The sequence below is a fragment of the Cadophora gregata genome (assembly GCF_030347475.1).
Source record: "Cadophora gregata isolate MNR1 chromosome Unknown scaffold_13, whole genome shotgun sequence".
In the NCBI taxonomy this organism is placed as follows: Eukaryota; Fungi; Ascomycota; class Leotiomycetes; order Helotiales; family Ploettnerulaceae; genus Cadophora; species Cadophora gregata.
The window spans coordinates 1,135,198-1,153,661 of NW_026695936.1; the positions used below are offsets into that span (position 1 = coordinate 1,135,198).

Below are 18,464 nucleotides of genomic sequence, written 5' to 3' on the forward strand. Positions count from 1 at the left end.
AGCCTCACTTACCGCCAATTCCTTACGAAAAATGGTCAAAAATTCCACACGAGAATCAACAAGATAGAAAAAAAAGTTACAAAACTCAATTGGAAGCTCAACTCTCGGATGCGAGTGAAGTTCCAGTATACAAACGTACCTGAATACGTTTTCCGAATCGATCCGCCGATGATTAGTGTTCGTTTGCGATTAAAAAAACTCGCTTTGACCTGAACCACGTCGTGGCCGCCCACGGTTGTAAGAAACTGATTATTCTGTTGTACATAGGCATTAGATAGTAGCGTGATTTCCGCAAGGGCGAGCGCCGCGTGCGTGGTCGCTAGCTATGGTTTCGGGTTTCGCGATGTGGAGCCAGCTTGTACCCTCGTACTTGTAACAGGTCCCTTTAGAAAGCTTCAGCGGTGGCATACTGGAAATTTTTCATGATCTTTGGAACCATTTGTCTCTGGATTATGCTTTGTTGAGGGTCATGTGGGTTCTACTGGCTGGTCACCACTTCACAAACTCGATGTGATGCTACAACCATCCAGAGAGAATTCGTATTCCACAAGAATTAATGACTAAATTACGAGGTAATATCTGATTAGGGCTTATTGTTTGATCACTTGCATGAATTCTTGTGCATTCTCTAGTCTACTCCATTCGTGACTGATTTTGCAAATTGGTTTCTTGTGACTTGGCCAGGCTTTACCTTAACGCTGTCGGTTCAATTTTTTCCTCCATCAGATCATTGTGTAAAGTAGATATGAAACCTCCAAGAGCCCCAAAGTCAGAAAATGAACCAGCACCTTTATCTACTCCAATTCCTCATCACTCGCCTTATACATTCCCTTATCCTTTCTACAGCCCTCCTTTCTCCTCTCAATCTCCCTCATCAACCCTTCCATAACTTCAATCTCCTCCTTCTCCTTCTTAATCAACTCCTGAATATCTTTGTTCAGAGTCTCAAACTCCTTCTCCATAGACACCAACTCCTCCCTCTTCTGAAGTATATACCAAAGCTTTGCCTCTTCATGCATTCTATCCAGCTTTTCCTCATCATCCTCAAATGACTTGACTCCTCTAGACTTGGCTTGGGTATCAGAGTCCAACCCATTATCTTGAGCAGAGCGCTTCGTTGAGTGAGTTTCCTCCTCGTCGTCGATGGCTATGAGACAGCTCTTGCCTCTGGCTTCATGGTTATTTTGATCTTGAAAGCCGTCCTTGCGGTTGGAACTTTCGATCTTGACAGCGGCACAAAACCTCTTCTTGGGCATTTCGCACGCCATGCTGAATGATCCAGCTTTTTCGCGCAAGAACTTGACGAATCCTCCACCATCCCCCAAGCTGGGCAATGATACGGCGACTGTGGGGGTTGACTTTTCGGAGATAAACTTCTTCATTTTCATGCTGTGTTCATCTCAGAAAGTGACTTGATTTCAAGAGTTGCAGGTTCAGACAGAATACTACCTGGTATAGTGGTCAAGTCATGGAGAATCTAGCAGGTCTTTAGATGAAAGGTTGTCGTGATGCTGTACAGAGCGTGTCTGAGCCTCGAAAGAGCGCTTATAAAGAACAACCGTGAACAACGTTGTGGTTACGGGCGTAGAGGCGTTGAGGCGTTGAGTAAGGTTGCTTCAAAAAGGATGATGGGTGCAAAGGATGGCTTTTGGAAGAACAGTCGGTCGAAACAGTGACTGAGTTCACGGTGTTAGGTTATCACTTAAACATGGAGACTTTCCTGTTATCGAAGAATATACCACCTTATTGAGACAAGGTGACCCTAGCTAGTTGAGTAAGAGTAATTCACCAGAGTATCTACTTCAGCTTCAATTGAAGAACATTTCAGTGAATAGTCACCTTACTAGGCATCTGAATGTGTGTGTCTAAAGACATAGTAGAAGGATAACATCGATCACTAAGAAACAAAATGTGGGAGGATGGTCTGCTCGATGCAATTTATATGCTTGGGCAGTAATAGCTTAATGCGCTGCTTGAGACACTTGATCTTACTACAAGAAGGTTCCTGCTTAGCAGCTTGATTTGTGGTCCATGAATGACTTTGATAACAATACAATTCAATCCTCAATAATTTCCATTCGCACCATACCTAATGCTACTCGGCCATTTTCCTAAGCACCCAGGTGCTGTTGTATTGAATTTGTTCTTCCTCAACATGAACTTTGGCATTGACTTCGGGTATTGTAGAAAGATAACTAGGTCTGATAACCCCTTCAGATCTATTTAGGTTCGGTCATCCAGACTAGCACGAACCGTTGATTTTGTTGCTCTCCTTGGCGAATAGTATGGCCAAGCTTGGCGATGAGGGCAAATATGTGGCTGTCTCTGTATCCGGCATGTCAACCCCTGAATCCCTCCTTACATAATTTTGGCGGTCGACATCTGCTTGTTTTAGCTCTGTTTTTTCTGAGCTGTTGTTTTCGAGTTCTGTACCGTTAGCGATAGGGCATTCAAGCCTTGAGATGGTTGCGTCGACGCCTTCAATTTCTACCAAAAGAGCTTTCCTCTTTGGATATAGGTCCTTACACTTCTGCCACTTGATCTGCTCACGAGGGATTATCAGCAAGTACACCATCATGTCTGATAATATCAAGCAGCTGATATCAGAAGCCATTGCACATAGAGATATCTGTAACCAGACTATACTGACCTCATTTTCGTGTTGAGCTGTGGATCGATTGGTAAGATATGCCACCACGCGTTGTCGCAGACCAACCCAATGATGGTAAGCTTCCTGAAAAACACTTGGATCATCCTTGCATATGGGGTTTTCGTATTGGATCCTCTTGAGTAATTCAAGGCCCTCATCAGTTGTCTTCTGCAGTTCTTTGAGTTCAGTGTCGTCGTGGAGGACCTTTTGTTCTTCTGTAATGAAATCCCTACCCGTTATTAGCTATGTCATTCCGCAAGTTCCCCAGATTGTACTCACTTCTCGCACAAGCTTGTTTTCAGAATCTCCTTCTCCAAATCAGAAATCTGGATCAAAAGTTCTGCTCTTCGCATCTTTGCCTCCAAAATCTGCAGCCTAGATTCTGGTACAGCCACAAGATTCTCCGTACTGTGTTCGATATGATCCACTGTGGCCTGAGCATCACTGCCGCAGAGGAAACTGTTATGTTGCAGACGTGTACAATGATTGTCGTCTTTGGGTTGGCGACGGTTCAACTGTGATTGCTGTGCAGAGTGGAGCCACGCTTTTGGTCGTGGAGAGGAGCAAGATGATCCATGTTGAGGTGAACTAAGCCATTCGAGAATCGTGTCTGGTGTAGGGTCGCTTGGCATCTCAGGGAAGTCTGGGGAGAGAGACTGTTGAGCTGGGGTTGTCGTAGAGCATTCTTCTTCGGATTTCAATTGCTCTTGCAGAAGCCTCTTACTCAGTTTTACAGCTGTCGCGGGAAGAGGGTTATCCATGATGGATGGTGGAGCGAATGTAATTTCAATGGTGGGAGCAGCCAGTTCATCTTTAGTGAAATCAGCTTCCTCGCGTTCTGGTGGTGGCTGAATCTTCATCTTGGGAGCTAATGGCTATTCCGCTTATAATTCGTGAAAAATATTTTGTGTGAGAAAGATGTGTCGAACCTGCAAGCATGTAACGAATTACTTGGAAGCTTAATGTATAAGTCCACGGTATTACCCACGCAATGGATAGGTTGTAGCCTGAAGTAGACGATGTGTGATGTGACTCGAATATCTCCGTAGACGATTGGATATGAGAGAGAATGAGTAGCGAACTCTTCAGAAGAAGCAGAGGGCGACGCCGCGTTCTTGAATAGCTTCTGCAGTCGCTGGGCAAGGAAGTCACGATAGTGGGCCATATCGCTCCTGCACAAACCCCTTTAGCACAAACCCCGTTAGCATCAATGAAGGCACGAAAGACTAGGTATGCAAGAACCACTGCACATAGTTTTCCATAGATGAAAAAATATATTCATAACAGCAGACATTCAGCAAAAATTCTTTGAATCAAATTCCCTGGTTCAACCCACTTCCTCGCTTCGAGTATTTTGATGCCTTCGAATAAGCGAGATCTGGTTTTGTGACAACGCGAAACCTTGAAGATACATTCACCTGGTTGTATTTGGGTGTCCCTAAGCCATATTATTATGTTTTCTTCGTACTTTCAGTATCAAGAAGCAGAATTGAGAAGTTTAAATCACGATTCTGACGTCGTTTCCTTGTACAAAGCTGTTCGCCATGTCATTGTTTCGCCTTTACTTCTCCGATTCAACCACGAATAACACATTGCCCTCAAAAGGGACCTCTTCCTCATCTTCCACCAATAACGCGTTCAGCGCCCTGATTCTCCCCGCGACCACTACCATCGCCTTCGTGACCTTCTTCTTGAGGACCCGGAGCTCCTCCACCTTCTCTAACGCCGCTGCCTTGGCTTTCAACTCCCGGTCGATCTCCAACAGTGCCAGGTGATACGCGGCCAGAATTTCGGCAACTTTGGTGGCGGTGCTGATGTCCATCTGGCTGCGCGTTAGCTGGTATTAGGTGAAGTCTTGGTTGAGGAAATGCTTACTGTCTTGTTGTGGTTTTGATATGGAAGGTGAATTAAAGGTGCATTTGTGGCCTTTGAGCTACTATATCATGAGTATAGATATTAAGAGATCATGGCAGAGGCAATGGAGCTGAACTTACCGTGTGAAGAGATTGGCAATGCTGGTGTTTGAAGTCTCTGTGTAATGAGTAGCTATCTTGCTCTCCATCGTGGACTTGCTTCAGAGCGGCAAGCATAAGCAATTTTCTCTCCTTTCCGAGACTACATAAGTGTTCTCCATCTGGGACAGTTTTGACAACAAATCTGCTTTCGATTCACTCTCGTTGTCCGTACAAGTATCCTGTGGTGCCATTTTTTCAAGCTGAAGAACTACATCACCACACAATCTGTGCTTTGATCCATGCTGTAAATATACCTGGCTGTACTTGATACCGACTCCTGAATACATATCTTTCAGAGGTTGATCAAAATTCATGGTCTGTCGGCAGCCACTTACACCCACACACTCTCTCCTCCTGATCCCAGCACTTCGTGGCATTCTGTCAGTTATGTATGTGGATGGACTGATAGAAGCTAGAGATCTACTATAACAGGCCAGTCTCAATCCCATTTCAGCAATCACTCCAGGTCTCAAGTGGCATACCGTTGAATCCTTCAAGCAATCTCTTCTCGGGCTCTCACCAGCCGCGAATCCCAGAAGCTAACAAGAATGAAAAGAAATGTAATACTTCCCACAGACCAATCATTGCTTTCTTCACAGTGACAACTTCCCGAGAAAGCATGAAGAGGACCGACGTAGACTGCGGGATCACAATTACGGCTACCTGCCCAAGGAGAGACCCACGATCTTTATTTGAGGTGAAAATTTTATCTCTCAACCTACACCGATGGTGTATTACTATGAGAACAGAGTCTAGACTTTGCGATCCACCAAGGCTGAATAATGTAGACAGAGCTCATCATTTGCCCGCTCCCCAGCAGCTCAGGACCTCTCAATAACAAGATTCTTGGATGCACTTTCTTAGTCAACAGGGCCAAGCTTGAATTAATAGCTTCCAATCATTAGCGTTCAAGTTCCATCTGTAAGATAGTTTTGAAATGAGCTCGTAAAGATGAAATGATTCAGAAGAACATTGCATTCAGTATTCTACAAGTCTATCTCCCCTGTCCACTCAGTCTTTCACATCACATTCGTCAAATTACAGTACTCCAAATTCTCCATGTGCAGGCTCAGGTGCTGATCATTCTTCCGTCTTTCATCGCTTTCTATTGGCCATGCCCTGTCACTTCATCCCATGCACATGCTGTGATTCATCTAACTTGATCCAAATCGCAACTAGAGACAGTGAAGCCAGAACAGCAAGTCGCAACCAAAAAATCAGAACAAACCCAGTCAATACGACTACGACTCCTACTCCTCCGCTCCCTCCTGATATGGATATGGATATGCCCGAGATCTATGATGCCCGCTCGAGCCCCAAACCAAACCCCATGTAAAGGAAAACCATTCAAGCAAGCAATCTCCTATGTACTCCTTTTCCTTATGACACCTGATTTGCATGCTTTTGAATTACTCAGTCGGTATATCGTACATTTTGTTGCCTCGTATTCTATTCGCCGTCGATATCTCAACTGGCTCTCATCTCACTTTGCCGATTTGTCTTCTCAACTACCGTAGAAGACTGGGAACGGCTTTCCGACCCACCCGCTTGCCAGGCATATCCATCCTCGGCACGCCTTGAATGACTCTCGGCTCTCGCATAAGTGCTACATCCAGCTGTGCTGGGATTCGTGACACCACGCTTCTGTAATCACCAGGAAACTTCGCGCTGGGTGTAGGCACTGCCGCGCTTCTCCAAAGGTGCTCCGAGGTATCTTCAAGGAATGAAGTAGACTTGGACCCTTTCGAGAAGAACGAAGTCCGACCGCGTGATTTCTTGGCGAGAATGATGCTGTCGAAGAGTTGGATACTGGGCGAGCTTGGAGGCGTTGTCTCACGTTCGTGGATGAACTCGTTAAATGCTATTGAACTTGTTAGCGATGCCTAGGTTTGGTGCCGTGAGAGTCTTACCTTGCGTCTGCTTCAACATAGCTGTGTATTCCTGCTGCTCGTGTGGCAAACTCTTCATGAACCCGTCCATATCAAAACCGTAGAGCTGGCCGCTGCTTTTTTGATCTTTGGTTGGCCTATTCAAATACTTTCTGTAGGTATAGAACAGACTCGAGAAGCATCTCACAAACGAGGCGCGAACCCTGTCAGGATGGAATGCGGATGGGCAGACTAGTGAGACGTGACCCAAGCACCGACCATGAGAGACTGTGCTGCAACTGTTGCACTTGTAAATTCCATCACCCTCGGGCTTGTCATCACATATCGAACAAACCGATGCTGTATCATTCCGTTGCCATACAAAATAGTGTCCCTCAACCCACACCGTGGTGTCGGTGTTTCGTACCGGCTGCATGAGCATGTTTGGCATGATCGTAGATGCTGCAAGTGTGGAGGCGGCATATGTTGATGGCGCATATCCGTATGTTGACTTAGCATCGATCGACAAAGCAGAAGTCGAAAGACTTGAAGAGTGGCCGTTGCTGAACGGAATGCTCGGTCGACGAAGAGTTGGTTGACGGTCGACACCAAAGGATGAGCTGCGTCTAGAGGTTCCATCAAAGTGACCTGATCTCTTCTCTCTCAACGTAGCTGTCAGGGCGAATGCAGAGTCATTTCTGGAAACAGGGGTTGTGGGCACAGGGAAGTGACCAGATAGTGGTGAGACTGAATTAGGAGGACTTGTTTTACTCGATCGACTTGTCGTAGGCCTCTCAACTCGACTGTGGTCGTTCTTTGACTGCAAGAAAGCATTGAAGACGGATGCTCTCTTCGAAGTTGCTGGATCTGGGTCCCCGAACGTTGCTGAGTTTTGACTAACAAACTTTCCAAGAGAGCTTAGAGGTGCATTTTGGGTGTAAATTGCATCGTTCTCAGAAGAGAATGCATCGTACGGGTAGGTCTCGATGGCATACGGTGGAGGCCCGGTCGGTACACCACAACGATTATGATGAGGAGCAGCAAGCTGGAGAAGTGACACCAATTTGCGGCGTTGTTGCCGAGGTAAAGTGGTAGGTGGGCCAGACGCCTCAATGATGTCCTGATCCAGATCGACCAAAACATAATCCTCCTCGGGCAGCTCGATGATTTCATATCGTCTTTCGATCCCAACTATGTAAGGACATGGTGCTTCTAAGGCAGACAGCAGTCTGGCCGGCAAGACTGGGATGAATATGCTTGCCCATTTAAGCGGATACAGCAAACTGGCCAATGCTTTGCTTGCAAGATGCAACATGGCAGTGTGTGACGAAAGGAATATTATTCTTGACTCTGACAGCGCAAATTCGAAAAGGGCCACGATATTTGGAATGCTGAGAGATCTGAACAAGGCGTAGAGATCAGTATTCCTCGACTCGGGTAGCTCATTCACTGCCTCTTTGCGAGCAAATAACCGTAACTCTCTGACGGCAAGCTCAACCTGGGTCTTGCTGGATATTGGGCTTAGTGCTTCTGTGCATAGATTGACCACATATCTCTCCAACGGCTGCCATCTTCCGACTTTAGGAGAACTTGGTGGAACTCTCAAGACGCCTCCGTCAGTCATGGGAACAACGACGGCTCTGAGCCACTCTTTCCAAAAGCTGGTCAAGCTAGCATCTCGACCCAAAATTCCATATGCTCGCGGTGTCCAAAGTCCAGTCTCGCCATCTGTGAGCCCATCAATCTTAGCAGCTGCGCCGTGTCTGACAGGTCGCAACATGTCAGTCATCAGACCGATCTTCTCTTCCACAGCACTGATTTCTTCCTCCAACGATTCTCTGGCTGGAGATCCAGATGCCACGCCGGGTAGTTTGGCAAGTAATTGTGACAGATTTGCTCTCTCAGAAGCAAGTCGCTCGCCCAAGCTAGCTGCCAGCTCTCTCTCCTCGTTCGTCATATGACTCTGTCTCCACTGTTCACATCTTCTCTCAACGTTCTCGGCAGCATCTGGGTTCAATGGCATCCACACAATGACCGTAATGCCGTAAATTTTAGAGTTGTCGTCGCCTGTCATTGCAAATCCATGCCACGTTGAGCGAGGTCTCTCGTCCGCGGAAACTATGTTAATATCATTTGGAAATGCAAACATTGGCACGTAATCCGGAAATCTGCCCCTCCGCTTCAGTTCGTCTGTAGCATGTTTCGGGGGATACCGGTCAAGCAAGACTGGTTCGAAGCGGCGCTTCAGAGGATGCATCTCGGGATCCGCATTGAGAGGTTCGGGCGGTGGGATGACGGAATTGTAGTTACTCAAGCGTCTCGAGGTCCTTACAGAGGCTGTAAGATACATTAGTCTAGGGGTCTAGGAATAACTCTAAGGTAGGAAATGTTCAAAAGACATTGACAATAGCCGATTATACCAAGATTCTGCATCTGCAAGAACTAATCACAAACTTACTTGTTCTCTGAACCATCGAGGGCTGCCGCTTCATACTGCTCATATCTCTAAAACTGATCCTCCGTCGAATGCTACCTCCCACACTTCTCAGAGGGCTTCTCCTGCCCATTCCAGAGCCAGATCCATTTGTCTCCAGTGTATCCTCAATTCTAATCCTATCTGCCCTCGGGTTTGTCATTGGCGGAGGTTTCTGTATGGGAGCGCCGGCGCTGAAGCTTAAATCGTCCAGGAAATTCTCCCTCTCATTTGCAAACTTGACCAGCGCCCGGTCAAAGTCGAAATCGCCCAACACGCTGTCCCTATTGCCATTGGCGTTGCCATTCGTAGTCGGGGCCTTGATCGTAATGCTGCTCCTGTTGCTCTGCGTGTTCCCAATATCCTCTAGACTCTGTATTGAGTTCCGTACATCGCTGGGCACCTTGCCCAGTTTGTTCCAAGAATTGTTGCGAGAATGGCGGGCGGTAGCTCGAGGAGGTGGAGAGGAAGCTGCTTCTCCTTCGCTGCCTTCCTCGATGGTCGCATCGACTCCTGGTGAGGGTGGCCCTGCGCCATTGGCAGCTTTCTCCCACAGGTTGGGACCTCCCAGGACAGGGTCGGTGTAAGATATGGAATCGATGCCAGCGATCCAAAAATAATCTGCCAGCGGAGCAGAGGAAGGATCCATGGCCGTGGACCTAGTGTTGGAGGGGTATTGGCCGGCCTTTGTTCGTAAAGAGATGTGGTTTACCGTTTAGGTCGACATCGAAAGGCTTGTGACAAAACTCTCGCGGGAATGGCGAGAGATTTTCGATGACCTCGAATGACCACGGCGTTTGATCAGGAACTGCAGCTTAGATCTACTGCGTTTCAATGGGCTAGATTTGGAGGAGAAGAGGAGGATTTGGCGTCTGGCGTCTGGCGTCTGGAGAAGAGAGCTCAGGCTCCACGTCGTTGGCGCTGTAAGGTGGGGACAATTGGGAATTTTGAGATGATGCCGGATCTGGACTGAGGCCCCGTTGTTCTGGCAGATCCCCGACTATTTAGGAATAATCGCACAGCAACCCCGGTACAAACTGCAAAGTTCGGCTGGACCGTCTCAAGTTGATAAGTCTGCAGAGCCCAGAGTCCAGATGGGATGGGATGGCACGTATCTGGAGGCCGTTGCCGTACTCCGAATGACAGGACTGGGGAAGGATTGATTGCTGGACACACAGTCCTTGTGCCGAAGTGTCAACAAGACCCGGAGAGTGCGGTGGTATCTCGAAGAGACAAATTCTGTACGATACGAAAGTGCCGCAGGAGTTGTTCTTCCTTTCCTTGGATGTTGAGCAACGCAAGAAGAGACAGAGAAGAGAGAGACTTGGGTGCCCCTGTCTTGTGCCGGCCGACCTTTCGACTTTCTGGCGCGCTCTTATCGGGATGCAGATCCGAGCGATGGTCTGCTTTTAGAACTCAGTACGGATGCAGCAGTCGAGGGGAAGCAATATTCCAGAAAGGCTTGAGGTGTTGCTTGCCAATATATCAGAAGTCTGTGCCAATGCCGATGCCAATGCCAATGCCAATGCCAAATATATATGGCATTCAACAGTACGGTTGATAATTGCAGCCCATGTCGCACGAGGCAGAAGAAAAGGGGCAATTCACTCTCTGAGGAGGCAGGGTAAGTGAGGTAGGTAAGCTCGTAAGTAAGGTAAAAAGGAAGAGATGGTGGGAGAGTCCCACCAGGATGTAAAGTTTAATATCTCTGCATTATTGGATTGGGGGAGGGGGAGGGGGAGGGGGAGGGGGAGGGGGGTGAAGTGGTGTGCGGGCAGGCGCTGCAGACTCGAAATGTGATAAGTTAAGTATGCAGAATCAGGCACCTACGGACCTACGGTACGGTACATACTGTAGTAGTCACAAAGTCGATGTGAATTTAGGTACCTACTCTAGAGTAGTAGTATGGATGGGAGACGGGCTGGACTTCTCGGGGCTTTAGCCTACTGTAAGGTAGGTAGGTACCTATGCTCCACACCCCGCGAGAGGCACCACAATGGAGCCCAAGTTGTGGCCACTGAGGAGCCTGCCCTGCTCGTAATGACGGGATAGGCTGGAGCCAGAGCCAGAGCCAGAGCCAATGCCAATGGAACGCCAATAATAATGTCTGCCGTTGCTGGCAGCCTCTGTTGAGCTCACCACCCCACCCCCGATGCACCAACCCAGAAGAGCACAAGAGCTTTGTTTCAAGAACCGAACCAAATGGCCTCTTATTATACCAAGTGCTGAGGTCGCCCACCTAGGACGGCTAGTCGCGTCGAGACAACTGGGACGCGAACGAAAGGGAGACGAGAATCAGACCCGCTCCGAGTGTTGGCGTGGGCCCGTTGAAGAATACTTGCCATACGGTTGAGCTTAGATCAGGGGTCAAAGATGCCTCCTGCCGTCAGTCAGGCACAGCCGCCCATTACCAGGCGAGGAGAAGACAGTGTTTGGCTTTGCATCCCTTTTATCAGAGATTGCAACTGTTGCTGGAGAAATCATAGACGAGCCTCCTAGATACCAGAATAGACTGTTTGCATGGGAAATCCATGGAGCCAGCCCACTTTACTGTAGATATTCCCCCGTAGTCTCAAGCACCCTACCGGAACTAACTTCCCGTCCCTCCCTTTCTCTCACTCATATTTTCTTTGGGGCGGCTGAGCATCTAGCAAGTAACTTTATGCCGGCTCTCAGCAGTTGACGAGTAAGACGCGTAAGGTAGTTGAGCGCAGCAAGTGTTGACAAACTAAGGGACGAGCCACTTGGACCCAGGTCTCAGCTGCCCCATAAAACTACAACCGTACCTCCGTACCTGAATGTAAACACCGCACATCGTCATCTGTCATGCACATGGCCAGGATCAAGGTTTCGAAACAGAGTTTCTGTCACGCATCATCGAGATACCCGTCCCCTGCGACGAGATCTTGTGCAACGGGAAATGGGCCTAGGAGGCACGGGGTTCCACAGGCAGAGCGGGTGGAAAGTCAAATATCATCATCTAGTTCATTGGCAGATCTCGAGAGACGGAGAACCATGACTCGGACCCCGAGACGGTTGCCCAGACTCGGAGATGGCTCCAGCATCGTGGAATGGAACCAGGCGAGACAAGTGAGTCCTTGCCATGAGAAACATCTATGGTCTGCTTGTAAAAGATCTCATCTTTGGGAGACCACACAAACACATCAGACGCTCAGAAATACTGAAAATAAACCTCTCTGTGTGTACCCTCCACGGTTGCCACACATAAACTCCGTGCTCCAAACCATGCATATTTTTCGTTTATCCAGACCATTATCGCTGCAAGAATGGCAGACCGGATCGGGCATAACCTGCAACTTACAAGTACAGACTCTGAGCAGCCACAATATCTCTTCTGATCTTCGAAAGTGCTTCCTCGAACTTTGCCGATAGCTCGTCAGATCCCATGACCTTGCCAGCTTGTGCCATCTGTCTGAGTAGCTCTTCGAGACGGCGGAATAAACGAATGAGTGATCCTTCATAGACGTCTGTCATTTTGCTGTTCACAATGTTAGCCTGTGGCTGTCATCCATTATTCAGGTTGGCCGTACCAGATTTCTGCAAAGGACTTTCCCTGTGCCCATAAAAGTACGACTTCCATGAGTTCCCACTTGAAGCTATCCACGTACTCCTTCTCGTTGACAGCTAGCTTGCTTTCCTGACTAACTTTCGCAATGATCTTGGCCTGGCTCTGGATCTCTCTGTAATGTTTTGAAAGTTCCTCCTTGAGTGGCTCGGCAGATTTACTCTTTTCCTCGAAAATGAAGCATGAAAGTACAGATGCGCAAACCTCGGGGCTTAACTCATTGAAGAAGCGATTAAAAAGTAGTTCGGATAGCAGAAGCTCGTGACCATCACCAGTGGACGAAATCTCACACGCAACACGAGCCTTGAGTTCAACAACTTCTTGATCATTGATGAAGCCAAGACGTCGCAGTACACGCTTGCGGGATTTCAGCTCATCCAGTTGCATGATACTCAATGCTGACGTGATTGCCTTCTTTCTGTCCTTGATTTTACCACCAATAGCTAGCTTGGCAGCGTACTGATTGTATAATTCAGGGAGACGAGGAGAGTTGTGAAGTGGATTCGAGAGCAAACGAGATTCAAGGACTTCGATCTTTCGTAGGAGTTTCTTGAACGAATCATCCGTGATTCCCATATTCTCGATTGGGTCCAAAACTGCAATTCCATCTGGGAAGCGGCGCTTGACTTCGTCCAGTGATTTCCGAACCGTGTTGCGTTGATCTGTGGGCTTGAGGTCCTTTGGCAAGAAGATGCGAACGTGGCCAATAGCCTCGATACAGGATAGAAGTACCGGAACAACCTCCATTTTCCCCTTGTCTTCACCAGAAGGTGGTTGGAGTCCTGCCGGAATAGGACCTTGAGTCTGTGTACCTGTTGAGGACTCGCTGGACACTAACAACAGCACATCGAGCATGAATGATTCTTGTGGAGGCACCTCTTCAGCGCCCTTGGGCACTCTGACTGGGTTGAACTTGACGACTGCACCCCAGCCAAAATCTTGATCTTTGTGCTTGATGTGAACAACACGCCCAGGTTGCATGAATTGCAGGCAGTAATTTGGGTGGTTGATAACATTGCGCATATCCTTAGTATATGACGTGAGTTGTTGTCGCAGGTCATAATATTCCTTGATAGTAGCTTCGTCCGGAATCTCAAGATTGTCTCGCTCGAATTGCATTGCTTGAAGCTCTCTCTCTAGCCCAGACACACTTGACGTATTCTGGAATTGATAGAAACAGTGCTCCAACATAAACTCAGGGGAAATACCTTCGACTCTCATCAAGTTCAGGATCATGTTATATCCCAGATAGAAAGCGGAGTTGAGCTTATCTTGTTCTCCTCTAACGATCTCCTTTGCTGTCGCTGGCTCCATCTTGTCGTTGATCATCATAATGACGATACCTCTGTCATCAAGTCCTCTTCTTCCTGCACGCCCGGACATTTGAACAAATTCTGACGGAGTCAGGTACCGCATGCTAGAGCCGTCGAACTTCTCAACACTAGTGAAAACAACTGTCTTCGCAGGCATGTTGAGACCAATGGAGAATGTCTCGGTTGCAAATAACACTTTGATCAAATTCTCTTGGAACAAGATCTCAATTGTCTCCTTCAAAATTGGAAGAAGGCCAGAGTGATGAACACCAATTCCGCGACGTAGAAGGGGCAGAATATGCTGGATCTGAGGGAGTGTTTTGTCCTCTTCGGATAGAGATTCAATGGCGCTCTCGAAGACCTTTTGTACCATTGCCTTTTCTGATTCGTCATTGAAAGCCATCGAAGCCATCTTTAAGGCATAAGCTTCACACTCTCGTTTGCTGAAGCTAAAGACAATGACAGGATTGTAATGCTTCATCATTATCATACGGACAATCTTGTAAATATCGTTTGTTTCGTCCTTGCTGCCACCCTTGATGGTCTTCTTGTTTTTTCCTCTGCCTTTTTGCTTGGCATCAATATCTGCTGGATCGGCGCCTTTCTTGTCCTCGATTGTTGCCATGGCCTTCTGAAAGTTATCCTCTCTGAAATTGCCCTTCTCGTCAACAATCAAATGAATACCATCAGCGCCAGCGGGGAAGAAGTAGTGTTGTAAGGGTGTGGGTCGGAAGTCGGTATAAACAATATGACATGGCTGTTGATGCGTCTTGGTGATCCACTCTGCGAATTGCATGGCGTTGGGAATCGTGGCAGACAGAAAGACATATCTGACTTTGTCTGGTAGTAAAATGATTGTTTCCTCCCAGACGACGCCTCTGGACTTATCTCGCATGTAATGGATTTCGTCAAAGATCACCCATTGCACCTCTCGCATAATCTCAGAACCTCGATACAACATAGATCTCAGAATCTCTGTTGTCATGACCAAGCAAGTCGCTGTAGGGTTGATAGTAACATCTCCGGTCATAAGTCCCACATCTCCAAATTCTGCCGCAAACTCTCGGTATTTCTGGTTGCTCAGCGCCTTGATAGGACTCGTGTAAATTACTCTCTGGTTGTTCTTCAAGCTCTGAGCAATGGCATATTCGGCGACAACCGTCTTTCCCGCACTGGTATGCGCCGATACCAATACACTCTCACCGCGCTCAATGGAAGCGATAGAAACTTTCTGGAAAGGATCCAGTTCGAAGGGCCATGTTCGCGCAGGGGTTTCGGGCGATTTGTGTTGGGAAATGGGGACATAGTCGTAGTCCGGGGGCAAGGAAACTTGGTGCTGAATATTATGCTGGATCACCAATGCCCCATCGTCTTTGGCTTGCAAGCCTGCTGATGCAGCAACTTCTCTTGACTGCTCTGTTTGGAATGTATCTGTAACAACTGGTTCGGCTTCTTCTTCGCGGCGGCGTCTCTTGGTATCCTTCTTCTCAATCAGAGCATTGGTTTCCTCTTCGACAGGGTCTACCGCCGGCTCTACATCTTCCATCTCAGCATCTTCATCTTGATCCTCTGCGACTTTCTTCACTTCGCCGCTCGCGGTTCTCTTCTTTGCCCGCTCCTTCTTGGCCTTTGCTTTCTTCGGCCGTTCTGGAACTGCTGCGCCTGCAGTATTGTCATCGAATACGTCGAAGAGGTCGTCCATCTTGGCCGAAGTCGAAGTATCGCGGTGGACAATTGGAGAATTTCGTCATGGAAATATGATCTGTGTCATAAATGGCACCCGCCAACTTGAAAGACTGTTGCGTTCCTTTGTAGGTAGGCATTTATTTTTACTGCCGAAGTTTTTCCTTGGCGTTGATCCCTGTCAATGGAATTTAGCGGCTCTCTTCGAACGAGCTCGATCTCTTAAGGTCGAACCACTTTCGGAAGTCCATAGACAAACAACTCAACCACTCAATCCTTCAAGGTGACACCGCTGCAGTCTCAATTGGCATAGAAGATACTGATGACCATCAACTAGATGCTTTCCCGAGCAGCAGTCCGCGCAACTTCCTCCACGGTCTCGATGGTCGCCTCTCGGCGAGCTTTCTCAACCACCCGTGTTCAGCTCTCCTCACCATACCATTACCCAGAGGGCCCACGATCCAACATCCCATTCAATCCATTGACGAAGTGGTTTGCTCTTAGATACTGGTCCTTCATGGCAGTCGGGTTCGGTAGGTGTCCAAGATAAGGCAGGAGGGGAAGGGGCTAATCATATGACAGGTACTCCTTTCGGACTTGCAGTCTGGCAGACATACAAGAACCAGTAGAAGGGATTGGAATGTGTACATGGAAACAGAATGTATGGTTATAGAGATATCATGGGTCGAAAGGGATATGTGGAAATCCATTCTTGAGGGGACATCCCGCTGTTCTGTGATCGAACCGAATGCTGAGATGTGATATGCCTTAACCTTTGCTGAAAACATTCAGTTGATCGCGCTTATATTCTCCAACCATAGCCGTGACTGTGGAATGAGGATAGAATTCAAAGTCGATCTGATATCTAGCTACTCCGATTCCCGTTACCAGCCAAACGCCAGCATCGTTTATGGAAAATAGTCCTCAGAACTTGACTCTAGTGTCAAATATATGCCTGTCGAGTACCTTGAAATCAAAACAGCCCTCAAAATCATCCTTGATTGCCACCAACTGATCTGTTCCCTTCTTCACCTGTTGTGGATTGTCACCCCTCGTGACAATAGTAGACGCCGTCAAGATCCACTTGTTCTCAGAGTCGAATGGTGTAAGAGTACCGAAGTCTGGTAACTCGGTTCTGATGGTAGACGGGTTATCGTTCTCGCCGACTGGGAATTGCAGATAGCGCGTTAAGTCAAAGACTACATCGCCATGGACAAATCTGTTGCTTTCCTGGATCCCCTCTCGAACAAATCTGTCTGTGTCAATATTGGAGCGCAATTCGACGAGTTAAACAAACCTATGATTGATCATCTTCATAAATGAGCAAAGGCCCTGGTTTTCAATACTGAACATCAGTCGCGTGTTGACAGGCTTTACTGCGTTAGGGTCAAGGAGTCTTCCGCCTGGTAATTTTGGAGTCTCAGTAGGATCTGGGAGGTCATTCCATCGTAGAACACCAATGCGCTGATCCAGTAGTCTATTTCGATGTCAGTAATTGTGTTAGACCCCTATAGATACTCAAATTTGTAACTCTGCTTGACTTGTTGGAAAGAGATTTGTCAAATCCACTTACAATGGTGCTGGAGAAGCATGGAAGGCAGACATCTGATCACTCTCAGCCCTTCCGAATGACTGACGGTCGACTTCATACAGTAGATGCATTATATACGACTGCCGCGAGAGTTGTACCGATAGACCAGCTACAGAGCCAGGAGAAATTAGCTCTGGGTTCGGAAGAACATGACAAGTAAGATGGGGAAAGTATCCAGGATGTAGGACATCATGACCTCGGCTTCTCGAAGGAAACAAATGCCTCCCAATGCATACTCACTCCAATGTGGTACCTTTGCCTGAGGCTGATTCTTGATGAATTTTGAGTCGATTCCTGTTGGCGTACGTGTACGAGGGCCCTCCCAAGTTAGTTTTCGAGTCAGAACTTGGGTTGGGCTTATTGCACAGTAGCCTTGGAGAATTCGCAGCGTTGTTTCGAATTCTTCATTTGGGATGATGGCTGTGAGGAAAAGCTCGTGAGCATTTGGCAAATCTGTCCTTGTTGAAGCTCCTTGCTTGTCCTTTTTCGATTTATCTACTTTCTCCATCTTGATAGAGTCTCGCTTTCGTAAGGGCTTGCCCTGAATCGTAAGTGAGAGAAAGGTACGGAGATATTCTTAAAAGTTCTCTTGAACTGTACTGAGCCGCAGAATTGGATCAATTTACTAGCTTCCCTGTGAGAGCAGACTTGAAGTAGAAGAGCTATGTTGTACGCAGTTGAGTTTCAATATGATCAATCTTGGATATGCTTTGACTTACATGATGCAAAGCAAGTGTAAAGGACTGGGACTCCTCCTGGCTGTAACCACAACCCAACCCCAGATCATTCCAAGACAGTGAATACTATAATTTATGAGAAATCTCTCAGAGCTTCATTGTCGATTGATATTGACTAAGCTTTGCTAGGATGTTCTGTTGGTTGTGCTTAATCTCCAAGAGTATGGCACGTTGAGGTGGTGTGAGCTGCAGCCAATGAAGGGATTGGGCAGTGGCACAGATCGGACGCCAAGCCTCACCTCAACTCCACCCGAGTTAAACGACATCAACGACATCGACATTACACCCTCTCCTTGCGATAAACCAACACAGGCTTGCAGCATTGATCCGGCTCAAACTGACCTGTGGTATTTCCCACTCCGGAGCTTCTCATACCGGTCAAGCACTTGCGTCTGTCGAGTACCTTATTACTCGGATCAAAAGAGTAGGCATACAAATCAGAAAATTATAGTCTCACTATCGAGGGTACGAGTACTGACACAGCACAATTTCTACTCCAGCACACAGCGAATCTGTTGGAAGCTCTTACTTTCTAACATTATTACATT

The 18,464-nt window shown here is 47.5% G+C and overlaps 7 protein-coding genes across 7 annotated transcripts; 1 reads left to right on the forward strand and 6 right to left on the reverse strand.

The window, feature by feature from the left end:
• Positions 1-794: 794 nt before the first annotated feature.
• ONS95_003851 (uncharacterized protein) lies at positions 795-1,388 on the reverse strand (the record flags this gene model as incomplete). Its single annotated transcript, XM_058497181.1, has 1 exon — positions 795-1,388. One exon carries the CDS (start codon positions 1,386-1,388, stop codon positions 795-797), a length of 594 nt encoding a protein of 197 aa, XP_058353124.1.
• An 854-nt stretch (positions 1,389-2,242) lies between these two features.
• Positions 2,243-3,510, reverse strand: ONS95_003852 (uncharacterized protein; the record flags this gene model as incomplete). The annotated part of the gene is made up of 3 exons (XM_058497182.1): positions 2,243-2,542; positions 2,651-2,879; positions 2,930-3,510. The coding sequence occupies 3 exons, from the start codon at positions 3,508-3,510 to the stop codon at positions 2,243-2,245; spliced, it is 1,110 nt and encodes a 369-aa protein (XP_058353125.1).
• A 701-nt stretch (positions 3,511-4,211) lies between these two features.
• ONS95_003853 (uncharacterized protein) lies at positions 4,212-4,712 on the reverse strand (the record flags this gene model as incomplete). The annotated part of the gene is made up of 3 exons (XM_058497183.1): positions 4,212-4,472; positions 4,526-4,583; positions 4,645-4,712. 3 exons carry the CDS (start codon positions 4,710-4,712, stop codon positions 4,212-4,214), a joined length of 387 nt encoding a protein of 128 aa, XP_058353126.1.
• A 1,461-nt stretch (positions 4,713-6,173) lies between these two features.
• ONS95_003854 (uncharacterized protein) lies at positions 6,174-9,655 on the reverse strand (the record flags this gene model as incomplete). The annotated part of the gene is made up of 3 exons (XM_058497184.1): positions 6,174-6,526; positions 6,576-8,870; positions 8,992-9,655. 3 exons carry the CDS (start codon positions 9,653-9,655, stop codon positions 6,174-6,176), a joined length of 3,312 nt encoding a protein of 1,103 aa, XP_058353127.1.
• A 2,669-nt stretch (positions 9,656-12,324) lies between these two features.
• MTR4 (ATP-dependent RNA helicase mtr4) lies at positions 12,325-15,607 on the reverse strand (the record flags this gene model as incomplete). Its single annotated transcript, XM_058497185.1, has 2 exons — positions 12,325-12,505; positions 12,558-15,607. 2 exons carry the CDS (start codon positions 15,605-15,607, stop codon positions 12,325-12,327), a joined length of 3,231 nt encoding a protein of 1,076 aa, XP_058353128.1.
• Positions 15,608-15,925: 318 nt separating this feature from the next.
• On the forward strand, positions 15,926-16,217 carry ONS95_003856 (uncharacterized protein; the record flags this gene model as incomplete). Its single annotated transcript, XM_058497186.1, has 2 exons — positions 15,926-16,121; positions 16,171-16,217. The coding sequence occupies 2 exons, from the start codon at positions 15,926-15,928 to the stop codon at positions 16,215-16,217; spliced, it is 243 nt and encodes an 80-aa protein (XP_058353129.1).
• A 295-nt stretch (positions 16,218-16,512) lies between these two features.
• On the reverse strand, positions 16,513-17,687 carry ONS95_003857 (uncharacterized protein; the record flags this gene model as incomplete). The annotated part of the gene is made up of 4 exons (XM_058497187.1): positions 16,513-16,840; positions 16,886-17,065; positions 17,162-17,288; positions 17,420-17,687. The coding sequence occupies 4 exons, from the start codon at positions 17,685-17,687 to the stop codon at positions 16,513-16,515; spliced, it is 903 nt and encodes a 300-aa protein (XP_058353130.1).
• Positions 17,688-18,464: the final 777 nt, after the last annotated feature.